Here is an 18,417-nt window from a genome sequence, read left to right as displayed (position 1 = left end):
AATACCTCATATATGTGTTTCAAGAGAGGATTCAATCATTGCATACCTTGTAAACGCATTAGGGGTTTAAAGGTTATTGCATTCGCCACAAACCATTAACCAGGACATTCAGTTCAGTTCAAGACTTTCTTCACTTCCCTGTAAAACAATAATGACTTCCAAATGAGCCTAACACACTATCATTATGTCCATGTCTTAGTGAGTATAGAACGTTAAAGGTTTTTCTCTGTGGTGTTTGAATGAACATAATATGTGCTGCGATTCTATCCTTTCAGCTGCACTACAGAATAACACATTTGTCACTAGAAACACTTTCAACAGAACTTTACAGGTGGTTTAATGAAATACACAAATTATGATTTAACAACTGAAATGTGAATACTGTAACCTCACTATCTTATCTTTTGTGTGTGGAAGAGAAAGTCCCTCTGGAGGAACACGGGGACTTTTGCCTTTGCAGACCAATTAAATGCACCTATAGAACACACTAAAGGAGAGGGAGAACCCCAAAAAGAATTGGGCCCCTTTAAAATGTTTGAAGAGCATCAATTACTAGTTTCAGGGCAAGTTATTAATTTCTTCTTCATTTTTATTAATGAGATCTATACTTTATATATATAGACTTGATATAGATAATATAATATCTTATATTTTAAGAGTTTTCAGACTCTAATGCTCACAGCCTTAACGAGTATGTATAGCTGGGTGGAGGTCAGCTAAAGTCAATAAAGAACAGCCTCATATTTCAGCAGTAGTCTTGATAGCCCGTTGATGTGAGAAGCGAGTGCACGTGGCTCTGCATGGGTTAATGTTCCCCATTGCAGCCTCCCTGTTTGGGGCACAACAGCTCAATAAGCGGCAGAATTGCTCTTGAAAACAGATGAGATCTGAAGATTGCAGCGCGGCCCGGGCTGATTGACTGAATGATTTCTTCTTTATCTCATCTAACGGCTCTACCTGCCGCACAGCCCCCTCCCCCCTCGTTGTAGCGGCTCCCCTCTTCCTGTCACTCCACCCACCCTGCCATTACCTTTCCAACTCCCCTTCCCCTTAACTCTGTCACCCTCTATGCACCAATTCCTCTGTCTCAACCATTCTCTATCCTTTACTCTCCCTCTCTCTGGGAGCCTTGTTATGTGTCTCCAGCAGTGATTGCCTCCAAATCTCCAGGATTCTCATTTCCACAAGCGATCATGGTGCCATAATCATTGTGAGGAGCTTCGCCAAAATAGATTTGGTTTGCTTACAAGCTGGTTTCAAGGTGCTTTCACACATTTCTTCATGTTTTTCCACACCTTTTACACAGATATAGGATTTACGAGGGCAGTCTTTTTAGATTCAACATCAAGTAGTGACTTTATTAACACTGTATTCCACAAAAACCGCAAGACCCTCCATGTTATCATTTACCATGAATAAGAGTCTAAGGAAAATCTTTCATTTTGTAATTGCATGCAGATACAATTTATCGTGGTATGACTTTCAAAAGGAGAAACAAATCAAAACTGTTGAAATGCTATACAACACACTTGTGTATAAAATATATACACATATAATGTATTGCATGTGTTTTTCATTACTTAAACCTCTTATATAATGTGTTGTGTTTTTATGTACAGGTAAGCATTTCAATTTTAACCTGCAGCGGTAGTAATTCTGTAAGTAAAAGTTTCTCATTTTGATTGTAAATCCTCTTTTAGAATGAAGAGAAAATCAATAAATGTTGATCAATACATAAGAAAAGGGAATGAGAATAAATAACTAACCTGAATGGTACAGAGCCTGTCGTTATTTAACCTTACAGATATGGTTATAGGAAAAGGCAATATTGCTGTAATCAGCATCACAATATTTACTAAGGTTGGCAGATGTAGTATATAGGTAGTAAATCATATATGGTGTATTCCCCCGTAAAACAGATCTGTTCCAAAATGTAAAAGGTTCTGCAAGGGTATTCCCTTTAACAAGTTTCATGAACAAGGAGCCAGTATTGTTTTTATAGTTTTATATGAACACATGTCCTATATCTTTTATTGAGTTGAGTTTAGTAATGATGTGTATCTGTATCTTCACTTCAGCACGTACACCTTTGTGTACTACGAAACCACTGCTCGGATTTCAAGAACTGTAAAGATTTGGCAACATCAGAATGTGATGACACGGCTGCAGAGAGAAACATAGGATGATTATATAACCTAAATAAATTATTTAGGGGACTTACTGTCCAAAGAACAAATTCGGAGTCAATAAATGAATAAAGTGAGGTTATGTAACTCTATGAAGAGATTATATTGGATGACTGTGGTTTTCTTTCCGGTAAACTCGAAATCACTCAAATTAAAAACCAACAACATCATGGTCTTCTACAAAGAAATAACAGACCATAGAATGCCGTAATTGACCAAATAGAATTCAACAAAGCTGTGTAAAGATAGAGGATATATATATTTGGATGTCAGATATTGGCTGGCAGTCTAATCCCATGGCTTAATTGCAGAATAAACCATATATATGCACATTTTGCCTATCATTTAAATATAACAATTAATTCAAATACAGCTTAACTGCTCCAGTGCTAATGATATTTCTGGCATCACAAAGTCATCCCAAGCACAAATCCCCCTATAATTCTGTCTGCTCATAGTATGGTTTTATCATTTCAACATAGCTCTCACCAACACATAAGCCCTATAATTGTGAATAACGTGTTTGAAGTCATGACGGACCAAATAAATTGCCTTGTTGTTAAACTTGCTTGGCAGTAAGAATGATGCAATGCTCCCAGCATCCTCTGAGTTCTTCTTCTCTGTTAGTTGTCACACTCAGTTGTGAGCGGAGTTTGAGCGGCAGAGAAAAGCCTCTGTTCTGATCATGGCCTGAGGGAACTGTCTAAAGTGCTCAGCAGAGAAGCACTGGCATTATCTCAGTTTTAAATGTATGGCAGAACCATTTGCCATGGTACATCAAGTCAGAGAAACTGATTTCTGAGAAGTTTGCAGCAAATATTCCTCAAACACCTACTGCCCTATCCGAACAGAAAAAGGAATATTCTGAAAGACCCATTTAAAGGCATTTGTAAGAGGACTAGACATCAATACTCAAACATGGACATGTGTCTCTAATTGTCCATTCCTCATGGCCGTGGCTCTATCAAATGTTGGATTGTGGAAAAGAGCCATGGTGAGAGTCTATTCTTTGATAAACATGCAAGTGCCAAGCTGCAAACTGCAATTTAAAAGCTAATCAGCAAGAGACAGGCATTCCCACTAAATCCCACTCTTCCTGATGGCATGCAAATAGTGGAACGTTTAATCAGCCTTTTTTAACCCCTACTGACTTCACCCTCAGTCGTCAAGGCAACACTAATCTCAAAAGCTGTCTGGCAAGTGAAATTGTAACGCTGATCAAAAGTTTTTCACAATGGGAATAACATCAGTGGAGGTTTGATGCAGTATGGGCGTGACTATACAACTGCAGTTTTTGGACTAAACACTTTTATTGTCCGATATATTCCACAGAAACAGTTAACCAAATATTTGCTGAGAGAAGTTTTATAAAAGTGAACGTGTTCCTTGCATCTAAACTGCAGCTTCTCTTTGATATAAACTTAGGTAAGCTTAAACGGTAATGCAACAAGGGCAAACAAGTGCTAGATGTTTCCTTAGCAACACATTTAATTGGATAAAATGTAGCACAGCATTTATTTGTGTTGGCCTTATACACAGCTACAAATCGTTAATTTAATTTAAATGGTATTCATTTTGTCTGTTTGCTACGGCACGTCTAGTTAAAAAATAAATAACAACTATATAGATATCTAAAACAGACAAAGCTATTTTACTAAAGGGGATAAAGTTAAGTCAACAAAATCGGAGAGGCGTAACGCTGTAATTTCTTGTGACAAAAACCTACAGTATATAAACAGTTATATCTGTTTTAAACTCATATTGGTTTATGTGTTGGTCAGGCAGATGATTCTGTTTAAGATGAAGCCACTCACTGTGTGTATTCAGGGACCTGATCACATTAAAATAATGAGCAGCACTTCTTATCATGATGAAATACTGGCAATTGAATAAAATAGATTCATGTATCGTGTCAGCTCTTATGTTAAGGATACCTTGGTATCTGGCTTGATGATTGTCTCACTTTTAAACGTCATGTCAATAACCTGCTTAAAAAACTGAGGGTTAGGCTAGGTTTCTTCTCCAGGAACAAGTCCTGTTTCTCACTTGAGGCCAGAAAAAGGCTAGTCACTGTGACCTTTTTACCTGTGCTGGACTATGGTGATTTGATTTATATGAATGCACCTGCCAATTGCCTGCAAGTCAGATGCTGCGTATCACAGTGCACTGAGATTTGTGACAAACTGTAAAGCATTAACCCATCACTGTACCCTGTATGCAAGGGCTGGTCTGCCTTCACTAACTGTACGGAGGCTCAGTCACTGGTACATTTTTATATATAAAGCCATGTTGGGTAAACTTCCATCCTACATCTGCTCCCTGATCTCACGGCGAATTGTAAGTGGCTACTGCCTGAGATCGCATGCTGTGGTTATATTACATGTGCTAACTGCTAGGACTGTCTTAGGGAAGATAGCATTTAGATGCGCAGCTCCACTGTCCTGGAATAGTCTGCAATTAAAATGGAAACTGAGCAATTTGGTGCCACTAAATGTTTTTAAAGCTCGGTTGGATGCTACTCAATCGGAAGCTGTTGGTACCTGTTCATGTGGATAGTATGTAAATTGTAATCCCTGTAATGATGCTGTATGATGTCCTTTTGTTGTTCTGTTTATGTTTTTAATGTTTCATGTGGAACCTACTTGAGCAGGTCTCCCTTGAAAAAGAGATCAATGATCTCAATGGGATACAACCTGGATAAATAAAGGTTTGAAATGAAATGAAATGAAGGATGTAGTGTGTTCAGCATTGGCCTTACATCTTAACTGGAGCAATGTAAAACATGAATGATTTAACCTGCAAAATGAATGAACAGAGTTAGTCTAGATTAATAAGCTAATGTACTGCTTCACACCAAGCATTACAATCTATATTTAGGACTTTTTGTTTTTCATTTTGGAGCTCTCTCTTCTAATCTTCAGCTGCTCTTTGATGTCTACCTTACGGATCAGAAGAGAGCTCTGGCATAAAAAAATAATCCGTCCCATCTACTTACTGCTCTACTCCATCATTAAGGAGGTGAAAGATGGCCACCTCAGGACTAAGGGGGTCGAGAGACAACACAGGATGGATAGCATTTAAAATAAGAAAGCAAGCAGACATGGAAGGCAGGTATATCGATAGGTGGGCTGCTTTATCAAGCCTCCTAACATACTATCTCATACAAAATCAATGAGCTCAGCTTTAAGCTGCTGGGAGAGATGGATAACTACAGCAGAAACCAATGTAAGCCTTCCACACAGGAGCCTCAGCAACACCATGCACAGGTCATCCTTATTACTGCTCTTACTCAGGAGGTGGCCTCACACAATAATCCCCTAATGTGATTATTTAAGCAGACCGCAATCATTTTTGCATGATTGTTGAATTCCACAAACAAGGGTATTTAAAGCCAATGTGGAAACAAATAGTGGATTTGGTGTTTTTGTATCCACTGGGTAAAAAAGAGCCTACTGTCTACCTGAGCATAAGGTTATGATGTCAGGAAAACCACTAGCTTGGGCTCAAATGTTCCCAAAATCAGGTGCTGATGAGTCCCAAAAAGTATGATTGTATAAACGTATTTGAAACAATTAAAACATTATGCAATGAATGCAGTACTTGTTAGGCAAACAATTATGTGAATGGTGCGTCACTAAATGTTTCAGGCATTAGGTCATTTCCTTTCGCAAAGAATGCCAAATGCAATGTCAGGGTGTTTTTATATTATGCGGTAATTGTTCTCTTAAAGTGCACCTATCATGCTATCTTTAGGCAATAGCATAGGTCTCAGATATATACAAATATTAGGGCTGTCAAGTTAACGCGTTAATAATAGGCAAAATGTTAGAATCTAAAAGGTTTCTATCGCAATTTCTATTTCAATTTTCTTTCTGCAGTAAGGAGGGGGTTTCACCGACGGCAGGTGGCTCTGACTTTTATGTATAGTTTTTAGTTTGATAGTTGTTTTTACTTTACACGACACTGTTCAACACTTCATTCTACTTCACTATTTCGCTAACGATTTTGAAGACATCCGCGTTCTTGTGACACGTAAATACTACACTTCCTATGTTTTGGTGCGGACTGCGTTCACACCAGCGATGAACCGCTCCAGAGTACACTAGCAAGCGGTCCGAGACCACCTCTTTTAGGTTCACTAACCCAAACGAACCGCACCAAGCGGCTAAACGCACCAGGGTTCGATTCAACCGGACTATACAAGGCTGGTGTGAATGCGACCTTAGACTAAAGTTAACTATCTAAACACTCAGAGAGTCCTTTACCTCACTGAGCTGTAGTTATCAGCCTCTCAGTATGACAGGAGAGACTCTCCCTCCACCTCTTTAATAACAGCACCTTATATCCGGGTGCTAGTGGAGCATGCTCGTGAACTGTTAGCGCCGGAGCCTCGCAGCGGGGAAACTGTGGCGCGCATCATTTGACAACTAAAGACACAGCTACACAAAAACGCAGCAATTAATAATTAATATACAAAATTTGGGACGAAAAGAAAAACATTTGTAGGACTTGCGTGGCTCCATGCAGGAATAAATAAACGTGTAGTAAGAGCGTAGAGTGTGTGGTTGAGAGAAAGTGAGAGGGTGTGCGGTGGATGTGCTCAGAGCAGACAGGTGTTGGGAATCGAAGCAGAGAAGACATTAGCAGTAAAGTTGTCTAGTTGCAATAAATGTACAGTGCAACACAGAAGTGAACAAAGGCCCTGGAAACAAAACAAAGTGTCCCCTGTGCCTCTGACCACAGGCTGCAGCTGAAGCACGAACGCTTCACACTTTGTGTTTCCCCAATGCATAATATACATCGGACAGGCCAGTTTATTCAAGAAACAGTGGAACAACAAGGAGCACAGACTTTTTCAGGTGGTCACTGGCCATTAAATATTGACTTGAAAACAGGACCTGGAAGGCACTCGTCCTGCAGCCGAAGTCATGCACTGCACTTAAGTGTGTCTTGGAGGAATGGCCTTTGGTTTGAAGGGATAGGATTTCTTTGGCTGGAGACTTTCAAAATGTAGCTTATTTTTGCTGGTTTCTACACATTTGCCTAGCCCAGCTTTTATGGTTCCTGTTAAGTTACATTCACATGATAGGCAATTTGCTTTGTATGAATGTGTGCATCACATCATACCATATGATGTGATACCAAACCACATCATACCATATGCCATCACATCAAATCATATCATATCATATCACATCATATGACATCAAAAAATGGGAGGAAATTAGGCCAAAGTTGAACACATTTTTACTCTGTGCGCATCTGCCTAGTTTAGCGGCACTGCTCCATCCTAGAAACACTCCTGTAACATTAGCGTGGAGCTGTATACCGCATATCATGTGCAACTTTACTGCCAACTCTGTTTTGACAAATTACGATGATAATGGCACAGGTAGGTTACTCGCCACTGATTGGCTAGGGCAAAATGAAACAAGACAACTCTCGGAAACAGAAATCTGCAAAAAAGAACATGTTCAGGCTGCAGCATCACTTTAGGAATAACTCTACACTCTTATTGTAATCATTAAGGTTTACTCCATCATTTCATTTTGGTTGGAGACTCGATTGTCTTATTCTGCTCTTGTTAAACAAGCCTAATACTTTGTTTTCTAAATTAAGAGCTTTCACTCAAAAAGAAAAGCTGTGTCTCAAATACAGGCAAGGGTGGATAAACTCCTGATGCTTGGCATGCAATGTGCATCTTAGCATGCCAACTTAGCATAATGTTCATTTCCAACGCTTTAACTGAATTCATAACAACATCAATCACGCTATTTTCAACACTAATTAGTTCTGCATTACTCTTCTAAAGAGTTATGGTAATGCCCAAGTCAATCTGCATGTTGTGGCACAAAATGGCTTCATCTGAGATACAGGCTGTTTCTCAATGTCGAGTACGCTGGCTTGGTAGCACATGTCTTCCGAGCATCTTGCTTCAGCAGCGAGGCAAGAATACTTCCTGGCATTCGGAAAACGAAGAGTGGAACACGCGAGCAAGTGTGCAGGTGTGCGTCATATGATAGGCCCCGCCTTACATTTTCCGCCACAGATTTGGGGAAATTGGTCCGTGCGCAAAGCATTGTGGGGATTTTAAGACCGCGGAGTCTACACATGTGCAGCCTCGAAATTTCTCGCTACGAAGTTCGCCGGGCTCGGTAGAATTCCAAGTATGCTGGACATTGGAACAGTCCTTCGGTGGCACTCGATGACGTAGTATGCTTGAAATAGTGGCTCTGGAGCAGCTTTACTCGACATTGAGAAACACCCACAGTATGGCAACGATAAAAATCGTATTTTTTCACAATGGCTTCCCGCAAATGTTTCACAATAAAAGCCATGTTGGGAATTGAAAGGGTTATGTGTACTGAAACACTAGATGACTAAACATTTCAATCAAATACAGAACAAGTGTTGAGATTTTATTAGCAGCATTATGCTTTAAGAAAAATGGAATTATTTAGGTAAACATCAATAGATTAGAAAAGATGGAGTCTTCACACTTACAAATAAACACATTAAAAACAAAAAACATAGCAGTAAAAAAAGCCTTATATAAATAAATAAATCTCTTGTTTTGCTGTACAGTTTAACCTTCAAAAGCTTGTTAGAAAACTGTTTGGTGGCCTTACGGGCCGTCTCCACGGCAGCGTTAAAAAATCTTGAAACGCTTCTGCCCATCCACTTTGAATGGGGTGACGTCACTTTTTTTCGCTTTCGCCGAAATGCATTGTGGGCAGGCGAGCGGAGATTCTCAGGATTTTCAAGATCCAAAGTTGAACAATGTTCAACTTTTGAAGCTGAGGAGGAAGCGTCAGCCAATCAAATCCCGTGTACGCAAATCTGACAGTTCAAGCTCTAGCCAATCAAACGGCGTGTATGCTGGGAGAGACATACCGCAGGTCATTTCCTCATATTCCAAAAAATGGAGGAGAAATTAGCGGTAGCGAATCAATCACCCGGTGCTTTATGACCAGACCTACCGGGATATAAACCGGAGGAGCCAGGCATGGAGGGAGGTGGCAGAGACAGTGGTAGGTTTTCGCCTGTTTTGGGGAGTTTATATCCAGTTTACTATGGGCTTTTTTGCTTCGTATGTCGCGGGCGGGAGATTCATGTGATTGGTTGCTCGCAAAAAATCCTCAAGCTTCAGATACGCCCACCTCCAAGATTTTTTTAACGCTGCCGTGGAGACGGCCCGTTACTGTAAGATAGAGTGACATTAAAGTGATAGGAAAGGACATTTCATTTTAGTAATTATGCCACAGGGAAACATAAAGCCATCATTTCAGCCAATCATTTTCATGGCAATTATCTAAATAAAAAAGATGGATTAAGTGGGAAAAAATGACAAAACTAGAAAGAATAAATTATATAATAAAAAATACCTTTTGCTTGAGTGTTTTGTTGTTTTGTTGATAAAGCTACGAATAGGCAATACAAATGTGTTTGCCAAATGAATAATGATGTAGTAAATATGACATGACGGATCGACTGTTTGTTCAATTACATTGCACAGGAATTCTTTACTGGCTTTAAACAGAAAATAAGCAGCAAAGCACTGCCTGTAAAAGATAATATTCCCCCGAGCTGTCAAACGCTCTGCTGCACCCACAGGAGAATCTCCACCATAAATAAAAAGAGCCAGTATTGACACTTCTCTGTTATCATCCGACTTTGGAAAGCAAGACATATGGTCTAATTTGAGCTGAAACAAAACAACCTGCCCAAAGCATAAAGGTTTAGACAGCCACAAACACAACAAACAAACACACATTATGATTTGATTCTGTATGATCATAATAAAAGAGAAATGCATTTTAGACCTTCAGTCAGGGGTCTGTAAAGCTCAGATGAATCACCTTTTTGTGTCTTTCATCTACATAAATTAATTTCTGATATTCACGATTATTTCAAAAACGACTGAAGTTTGCGTTACCATGGAGATGACCTGGTTGCCATGGGGCTGTCTCACCTGGTGTGTAGCCAGTCCTGTCAGGTGGCATAGAGATGAGGGAGTCCACGATAGCTGCCCTTCGCTGGAGGAGGGTGGAGATCATCTCCAGCCCCTCTGGGCCCAGCAGCTCGAACAGCTGGAGGGAGAGAGTGGGGGGGTTAGTATCTACACCACAAACATACCACCACACACACATCCAAACACCTATACACATCCTATGGCTCACCAATACCTACAAACACGCTTCTAGTGCCAAAACTGAGCACCTGGTAATTACCATCCGCTCGGTACAGAATATACTCCGTCGCTTAGCCTCCCAAACACAGCCACCTGGCACTTAGTAAGTGACGGAAAAACAACAACAACAAGAAATCCTGTGCACAGCAGCAGCAGCACACAATTATAACTTAGTGCAGACAGGGCTGCACACACTCTCACATATAATTGGAAAATAGTCGACCTACAGGCCCGGGGTATGGTCTATTTGCCAGGTCATATAGAGTCTTATTGTTAACCCAGAAATGTTCAGTACCCCAAAGTATTATGTTAGAAATACAGTAGGGGTCCCCAGCACATAGAAACTGCTGTACAGTTTGCTAACTTACATATGTTGGGCAACTGCATAATTAGCATAAGTTGTGTTAATTAGCATTAAATTGCATTATATCCTACGCAGACAAAAGTAGAACCATTTCTGGAGTTTCTGGAGTGGTTTCAGGAGTTAGTAAGGATGCTGAATCCATTTCTCAGGATCCAAAATGGCAGTTTTAACCAGAAAAGGGCATATCTAAGTGCTGGGGACCCGTTTTACACATTTCTGACATAGGGATTTGGGGTACTCAACATTTCCGGGTTCACAATGCTGGCAACTAGACTAGTGTGTGATTTGAGCCTGGAAACAATGCAGTATTTTCCCCTCTGCTTTCAGGGTTGTTTTCAGGATGTAGGCATGGCGTGCTCTTTCACTCTGTCCTCCCTTGGGAAGCAACAGTCAGCGCAGCAGGGAACTAAAACAACAGACGCACTTTGATGTCAGGTCAGCTATCTTCTTTGTCGGGGTTATCTTTGTTTCCCTCGGAGATCTCTTTTATATCTGTTCTAAACTTCTATTGGTCCCTCTGAATGTCTCTGTTTTATTTGGTGTGCTGCACTGTGGAGAGGGCTGACGTTTCACCAGCTCAAAGGGAGCTGCTTTTTTTATGAACTCATGAATTCTGTCCTTGGAGGTGACTGATTAGGTGTGTGTTCCGTTGACGTGGGAGGCAGAGTTTCTCCTTCAGATGGATTCTGTGCAGTGCCCCATCCTATACAGCCTGGTGCCAAAGCATTAGCTGCACTCCACATCCTCAAGGCTACAGGTCAGGAGTGAGAGTGTGTGTCCTCTACTCCTTTATCTGTGATTAAATATTCAGCCTCGCCTGCTCTATTTTTCAGCTGGTTAATGGAAGCATTATGTGAGCTGAGTCAAACTGGGCAGGGCTTTGTCTCTCCTGAGACCAAATCAAAACAATCATCAATTTGCAAAGTAGGTTGGTTTTATATTTAAGAGTTGAAATTGTACCCTATAAACACAATGCTCAAAGCGATGTAGAAAATCACATAACATGCTTCTACTAAGCACAAAATATGACTGCGTATTAGTTCAAATGTGTTGATATTAGTGTCAATACGATACCTGAGTTTCAGTTTATTAACTCTTTTTTTTTACATAACAATACATCACAAATTAAAATTATGTAATTGGTCTCAATCAAATCTTATAAATGATCATCCTTACACTCATGCCTACGTTGTTGACTCCTGATTTAATAGATAATTAAATAGACTATATTATATGTGTAGACTATATTATATGTGTTAAAGCTGTTTGTTTCTACATGGTTATAGATCAGAGTCTGATTTAGTAATAAATGCATAGTCATTACGCTTCCTGTTTCAATCAAAACAAAACCTATTAAGGCACTTGGTCTTCAGGATCTTTGGAATTCATCACTTTCAATAACGTGAGGCTACTTGAACATAAAATGCCAAAGTCTCGTTTTAATCTGCTACTATATGTAACCAAATGGATTTCCACTGTATCCCCCCTCGCACAACAACCATGAAATGTCACGGCTGCAGGTTGTGCAATGAGAAATAAGAAGTAGCAGGTTCTCTCCATTGTCAGCTCTCATGGCACCGAGTGCAAAGCCTTTTATCTGGACTGTTGACTTTGGAGTCACACAGAGGTGGATGCATCACACACACACACACACACACACACACACACACACACACACACACACACACACACACACACACACACACACACACACACACACACACACACACACACACACACACACACACACACACACACACACACACACACACACACACACACACACACACACACACACACACACACACACACACACACACACACACACACACACACACACACACACACACACACACACACACACACACACACACACACACACACACACACACACACACACACACACACACACACACACACACACACACACACACACACACACACACACACACACACACACACACACACACACACACAGTGGGAGAGTCCGCTTCCAAATGTCATCTACGTGAGAAACATTGGAACTAACAGTAACCAGCGGAAGTTCTTCAATTCTGTACAACTTTGATCTCTCTGATAGAGTGAAGAAGAGGCTCAGAGAGAAGCAATATGGACAATATAAAAGCCTTGGAGTATAGAGGAGCGGGGAGTAGAGGTTGGTGAAAATGCAGGGGGACAGGATGATGGAGCACTCTCCTGATCCATAAGTAAATGTACATGATATCAAATAACTGCTGGGGGGTCCGACAGAATGAGAGACAACCAGAGGCCTACAGTGACTTTGACCTTTACTTTGCATTTCCTTTGTGTCGGTTTGCGTCGCGTCACTCCTGGCTTATACCTGCTCAATGCAATCAATTGACAACATCTACTTGCATACACCTCTCTAATGCTGCTGGATTAAAAAAGGATGCAGGATGCTTCAACTGTGAAATTCTTGGCTCATACAGATGTGTAATGTAACAATTTGGCACACTGGGGAGCAGTGTGTGGGCTGAATAACAGCATTTCTTCGATTTCTCCCCCCACTAATTTCAGACACACAGACCAAAATGTATTTTGCAAAAAATGTTGAGCGAGTGAAGTGCAAGAGAGAGAGTGTGTGTGTGTGTGTGTGTGTGTGTGTGTGTGTGTGTGTGTGTGTGTGTGTGTGTGTGTGTGTGTGTGTGTGTGTGTACTGACTGAGAGGCGTTTGAGGCTCGTAAATAGAAAGAGCTTTCCCCTTCGGGACACACTCCCTGTTCCTAGCCCACTGTATGTGTGTAAATGCATGTTTTATGGAAATTGGCATACAATAATCCACCTCATACATTTTGTAACACAATTGTTCTATCGTATATGTATGCTACACCATGGGTTTCTAATGGCTATGGTGCAGATACAAATCAAAATCTATCTTGAATGACCACTAAACACTTAAAGTTAACTTTCCCATGCCATAACTACTGCATACTGGTAGAGGATATTGATGGGACGATACACCAGTCCCTACTCATCAGTTTCCTAAAGCTGCTGTCTTAAAGGTTGACCTCTCCTTTATGTGTAAATTGCTCACAATCCCAAAGGGTCTTTAATACCAATGAAGGTCAAGCCATGCAGGAAGTTGGGAACGTCTAAAAAGGTCTAAAGGTAAAGGCCAAGGAAGACTTGACAGCCCCCATATGATAATCCTCAATCTGGATCAAAGCCAGAAGGCCTGCTGCTGAAGGTCAAGGTTATAGAATCAATAGGATACCCGAGACATTAAAGGTACCGTTAGGACAGGTCAAACTTTATGTCACACTAACCATGTGGAGAGTTGACCACTCATTTTGAAGTTCAAGTTCAGATTGATCCCTAAAGTATCAGAGTAGAGCTGCTCACCAAACTCCTAATTAACAGAGAGAGGCCCCAGAACGTCCTTTTTAACCTTGACGGATCCACACAGGATAACAGCAGACAAAATAACCTTACTGTGAAACAGAGGGAAGGAAACCGAGGGCAGCATGTGGCGTTTCTGTTGGCTGCTCCAACATTTTATCGGCTAGCAGTTAGCGAAGTCAGCTTAAAAATGTTTGCGCTAAACACTGTACAACCTCCTCTACTTCCAGTGTGCAGTGTGGCTGACGCTTTGGCTGACTATCAGTCGATTTCATAACTGAGACCAGTGTGCACACTTTTTATTTCTCTGACTGTGTGGACATCTGAGGTTTTCACTTCACAGATCATGAGCAGAGACATTACAAGGTAAGTGTTCTAGATAAAGCATGAGACTTGACTTGTAAGCTTTTAAAAGTATACTGTGGAGCGGCTGCACTGTACTAATACTGGGCAGAGAACTGAATAACAGGAAGAAGCAAGAAGCACAAGCACATGACAAAGTGAAACAGTCAATTTCAATATTTGAATATTCAGCAAAAACCTGACATCTCAGGGAAGCATGCAAGGTTCAAATTGTTTAAACTAATAGTAATACATTAACAATAGTAATGCCCTTAGTGGAAGATAATCTTTCTTAATGTTGGGCAAAGAAATACATTCCTGTGAGAATCAAGATTATTTCCAAGGCCAATTTAAGAAATAAAGTATCTATATGTTGGATTGCATTTCCAGGTAACACAAACCTCATTCTGCAGCTCGTCGTCGCTCTTGTGGGAGGTCAGCATTTCAAACAGGGAGGTGCATAGCTCCTCCGGGCTGGATGAGATCATGTTGCCTCCATTTAGATACTTCTCCACCTCTGATCTCAGGATGGCTCCCTCCCCAGAGCTCAGAGAACTTCCTGAAGCTTCCTCACTGGCGACATTCCTCCCGCTCTGCTGGTGGTTGAGGAAGTTGATGAAGTCGAGACTCGCGTTCTCCTCGTTGACGTCAGAGCAGGGCAGCTCCTCCAGCGGGTCCAGAGCATAGCAGTCATACGAGAAGACGATGTTACGTCCAAAAGAAGGGCCTCGTTGGGGGTTGTGACGGGAGGACAGGCTCTGGATAAAGTTCTCCACCCTGGAGTCTCCGAGTGGAGCCACCAGCCGAGCCACACAGGCACAGGAGGCCTCAGCTGCAGAGGAGGGGAAGGGCCCGAACATCTGCTTGATTGCCCGGGTCTCCTCTGTGCCCACATGGTCTTTGTTGTGGAAGGTCTCAAACAGAAACACAGCTGCACTTTCAACGGCGGCCTGCCCATGTTCAGTCCCCACTGGAAATAAAAACACAAAATATGGAAACATTTATGTCATGTTTGCAGCAATCACTACAGCTAGAGGTAGATTTAGTGATGTAGGGGCACATGACAAACAAACACCTGTGGCTTTTTCCACCTTTCCCTAATCAAACTTTTAGAACTCAGATATTTTAAGCTATTGTGCTTTTTGAGGTTTTCCCTTTCCTGTAGTGTATGGGTTTTGTTCATGTAAATGTTCAGCAAAAGCTCAAATCCCTGTCTTCCCTCCAGAGGGAGTTTCTCTCCCGCACACTCCCCCCCCCCCCCCTGCCTGAAACGCCTCCTTTGTTTACTTCCAGAACAGAATGAGATCAACACTTGCGCTTCTTTTGGCTAGAGCTTCAACACATTGTACGTGTAATGCAAAGGGGAGGGACATCTCTAAGCGGTTCACCAGTAACAACAGAGGCAGCCAGCTAACCAATCAGAGCAGACTGGGCTCTGGTTTCAGACAGAGGGTGAAAAGAGGTGCTGCAGCACAGGCAGTATGAGAACAATAAAGAGCTTAAAGGATTCTAGTTTAAGAAACTAGCTTAACTGGTCTGATGAAACCAAGATTGAAATTGTTGATCCTAATTCTAAGGCTCAAGCCTCAAGGAAACCAGGCAGGCACACACACGCAGACATATGGACAGACTGTATATTATAACTAATTATCATTAGTTTTTCATGGCCATTAAATCCGAGCTGTGCACTATTTATAGCTTCAGTGAAGAAACATCTGAGCAGTAAAGACTCAGCATGAGCTCACTGTTTAGGGTCCCGGCCCCTTATTTAATTAATATTCCAAACAATTCATGCTTAACCGGAACTGCACTTAACAAAAAGGAATACAGAGTAATTGTCCAATTAGAGGAAAAAATGTCAGAAGGACAGAGGGAGAATGGAGGGAAGAAGGTTGGAGAGGCAGAGGAAAGCGAAAACAGATGAAAAGGATTTAAACCAATTAAAATCGTCTAAAAGCATCAGACTCGTCGCTGCAAGCAGCCGAGCAGAATGGCTGCTTTCATCCTCTCCAGTGTGCTTAAGAGGAACTTTTTATTTGGATCCAGCCACATTGTCTGAGGGCAGGTTCAACACGGTGCAGCATCACAACAACAAATACTGCTACTCTTGATGGGAGAAAGAGAAGAAAATATACAGCCATAATCTCAGAGAAAAGCAAATTGAGTGAAAATCATCACAAGCTTTTATGAGAGAGCTCCTTAATTGACTGCTGGCTGGTTCAGTTAAAGGTCCCATGACATGGCCATTTCTACTGATCATAATTCCATTGTTGAGGTCTACTAGAATAGATTTACATTGTTCAATGTTCCAAAATCACATTGGTTTCTCATACAGCATCTCTGTATAGTATGTGTATTCACTCTCTGTCCTACACGCCTTGTTGGAGCTCCAGCCCCCCCCCCCTCCCTATGAGCCCACTGTGCTCTGATTGGTCAGCTCGCCCACTCTGTTCTGATGAGTCAACCACCGTTACAGCGGAACATCAGAGATGATGTGTTACAATGGCGTTTGATAGCAACCAGGAAATGAGACCAGTAATGACAAACAGATGAGAATGCTGCGTGGGGTCTGGGTGCCGTGTTGGCGGGATGTTGTGGGGCTCGCTGCTCCGCCCTTTGAGGCTCGAGGAGCGGACAGTGTGAGCTGGATTACTGGTGTCGTTTCCTGGTTGCTGCGTGGGGTCTGCGAGACAGCGAGACACTGCGGAGCTCAGCCTGAGCACACACACACACACACACACACACTCACAGCCTGAGCTCCGAGTGTGTGTGTGTACGGAGCTCCGAGTGAGTGTGTGTGTGCTCTGCAGCGTTACGTCAGTATGCCCCGGAAAAAAAAAATGGAAAAATAAAAATCTCCAACGAGGCGTTCTGGGGCAGCATAGACAGGTCTGTTCTGTGTTAGAGTTTTACTCGCTACAGGGTGTACTTTGAGGGTTTGTGACTCTGCAGACCGTTTACATGCAGAAAAAGCTCCTTAACACACAAGGGGACAGGTAATAACCAGAAAAGCATGACATGGGACCTTTAACTCTTAAAGTGGTAGAGGGAGGATTACAGCGTGTACGGCATGCTGTTAAACACCTTAACACTTTATTTTGTAAATTTTCAAAACAAATAATACAAACATTAATTTTATTATAACATTTCATGTAATGTTCTGGATATTAAAGAGGCCATATTATGGGTTTTTCCCTTTGGTGCAGTGTGTTAGATTGTTGTTGTGCATGTAGGGCACCTCTAAGCGGTTGACCAATCACAACAGAGCCAGCCAGCTAACCAATCAGAGCAGACTGGGCTCTGGTTTCAGACAGAGGGTGAAAAGAGGTGCTGCAGCACAGGCAGTATGAGAAAAAGAAAAACCTTTTTGAACATTAAAGCATGGAGACATGTCCCAGTAGAGAGACTACATACTGATATACACCTGAACATCAGCAGGAGAGGACTCTTTAAAGTAGAGACACTACATACTGATATGAACCTGAACATCAGCAGGAGAGGACTCTTTAAAGTAGAGACACTACATACTGATATGAACCTGAACATCAGCAGGAGAGGACTCTTTAAAGTAGAGACACTACATACTGATATGAACCTGAACATCAGCAGGAGAGGACTCTTTAAAGTAGAGACACTACATACTGATATACACCTGAACATCAGCAGGAGAGGACTCTTTAAAGTAGAGACACTACATACTGATATACACCTGAACATCAGCAGGAGAGGACTCTTTAAAGTAGAGACACTACATACTGATATGAACATCAGCAGGAGAGGACTCTTTAAAGTAGAGACACTACATACTGATATGAACATCAGCAGGAGAGGACTCTTTAAAGTAGAGACACTACATACTGATATGAACATCAGCAGGAGAGGACTCTTTAAAGTAGAGACACTACATACTGATATACACCTGAACATCAGCAGGAGAGGACTCTTTAAAGTAGAGACACTACATACTGATATAC

The 18,417-nt window shown here is 41.6% G+C and overlaps 1 protein-coding gene across 1 annotated transcript in view; it reads right to left on the bottom strand.

The window, feature by feature from the left end:
* The window catches only part of ascc3 (activating signal cointegrator 1 complex subunit 3), a 165,503-nt gene that overhangs the window by 140,910 nt on the left and 6,176 nt on the right, over nt 1-18,417 (bottom strand). Inside the window, exons 4-5 of the mRNA XM_034115595.1 lie at nt 14,845-15,413; nt 10,159-10,276 (exon numbers count right to left, since the gene is read on the bottom strand). Of these exons, the coding sequence (XP_033971486.1) occupies nt 10,159-10,276; nt 14,845-15,413 (687 nt within the window). The remainder of the gene's footprint in view (nt 1-10,158; nt 10,277-14,844; nt 15,414-18,417) is intronic.

Source organism: Trematomus bernacchii, unplaced genomic scaffold (genome assembly GCF_902827165.1).
Source record: "Trematomus bernacchii unplaced genomic scaffold, fTreBer1.1, whole genome shotgun sequence".
NCBI lineage: Eukaryota > Metazoa > Chordata > Actinopteri > Perciformes > Nototheniidae > Trematomus > Trematomus bernacchii.
The sequence above is the reverse complement of the archived record's forward strand: the minus strand, read 5'-3'. Positions and strand labels throughout refer to the sequence as shown.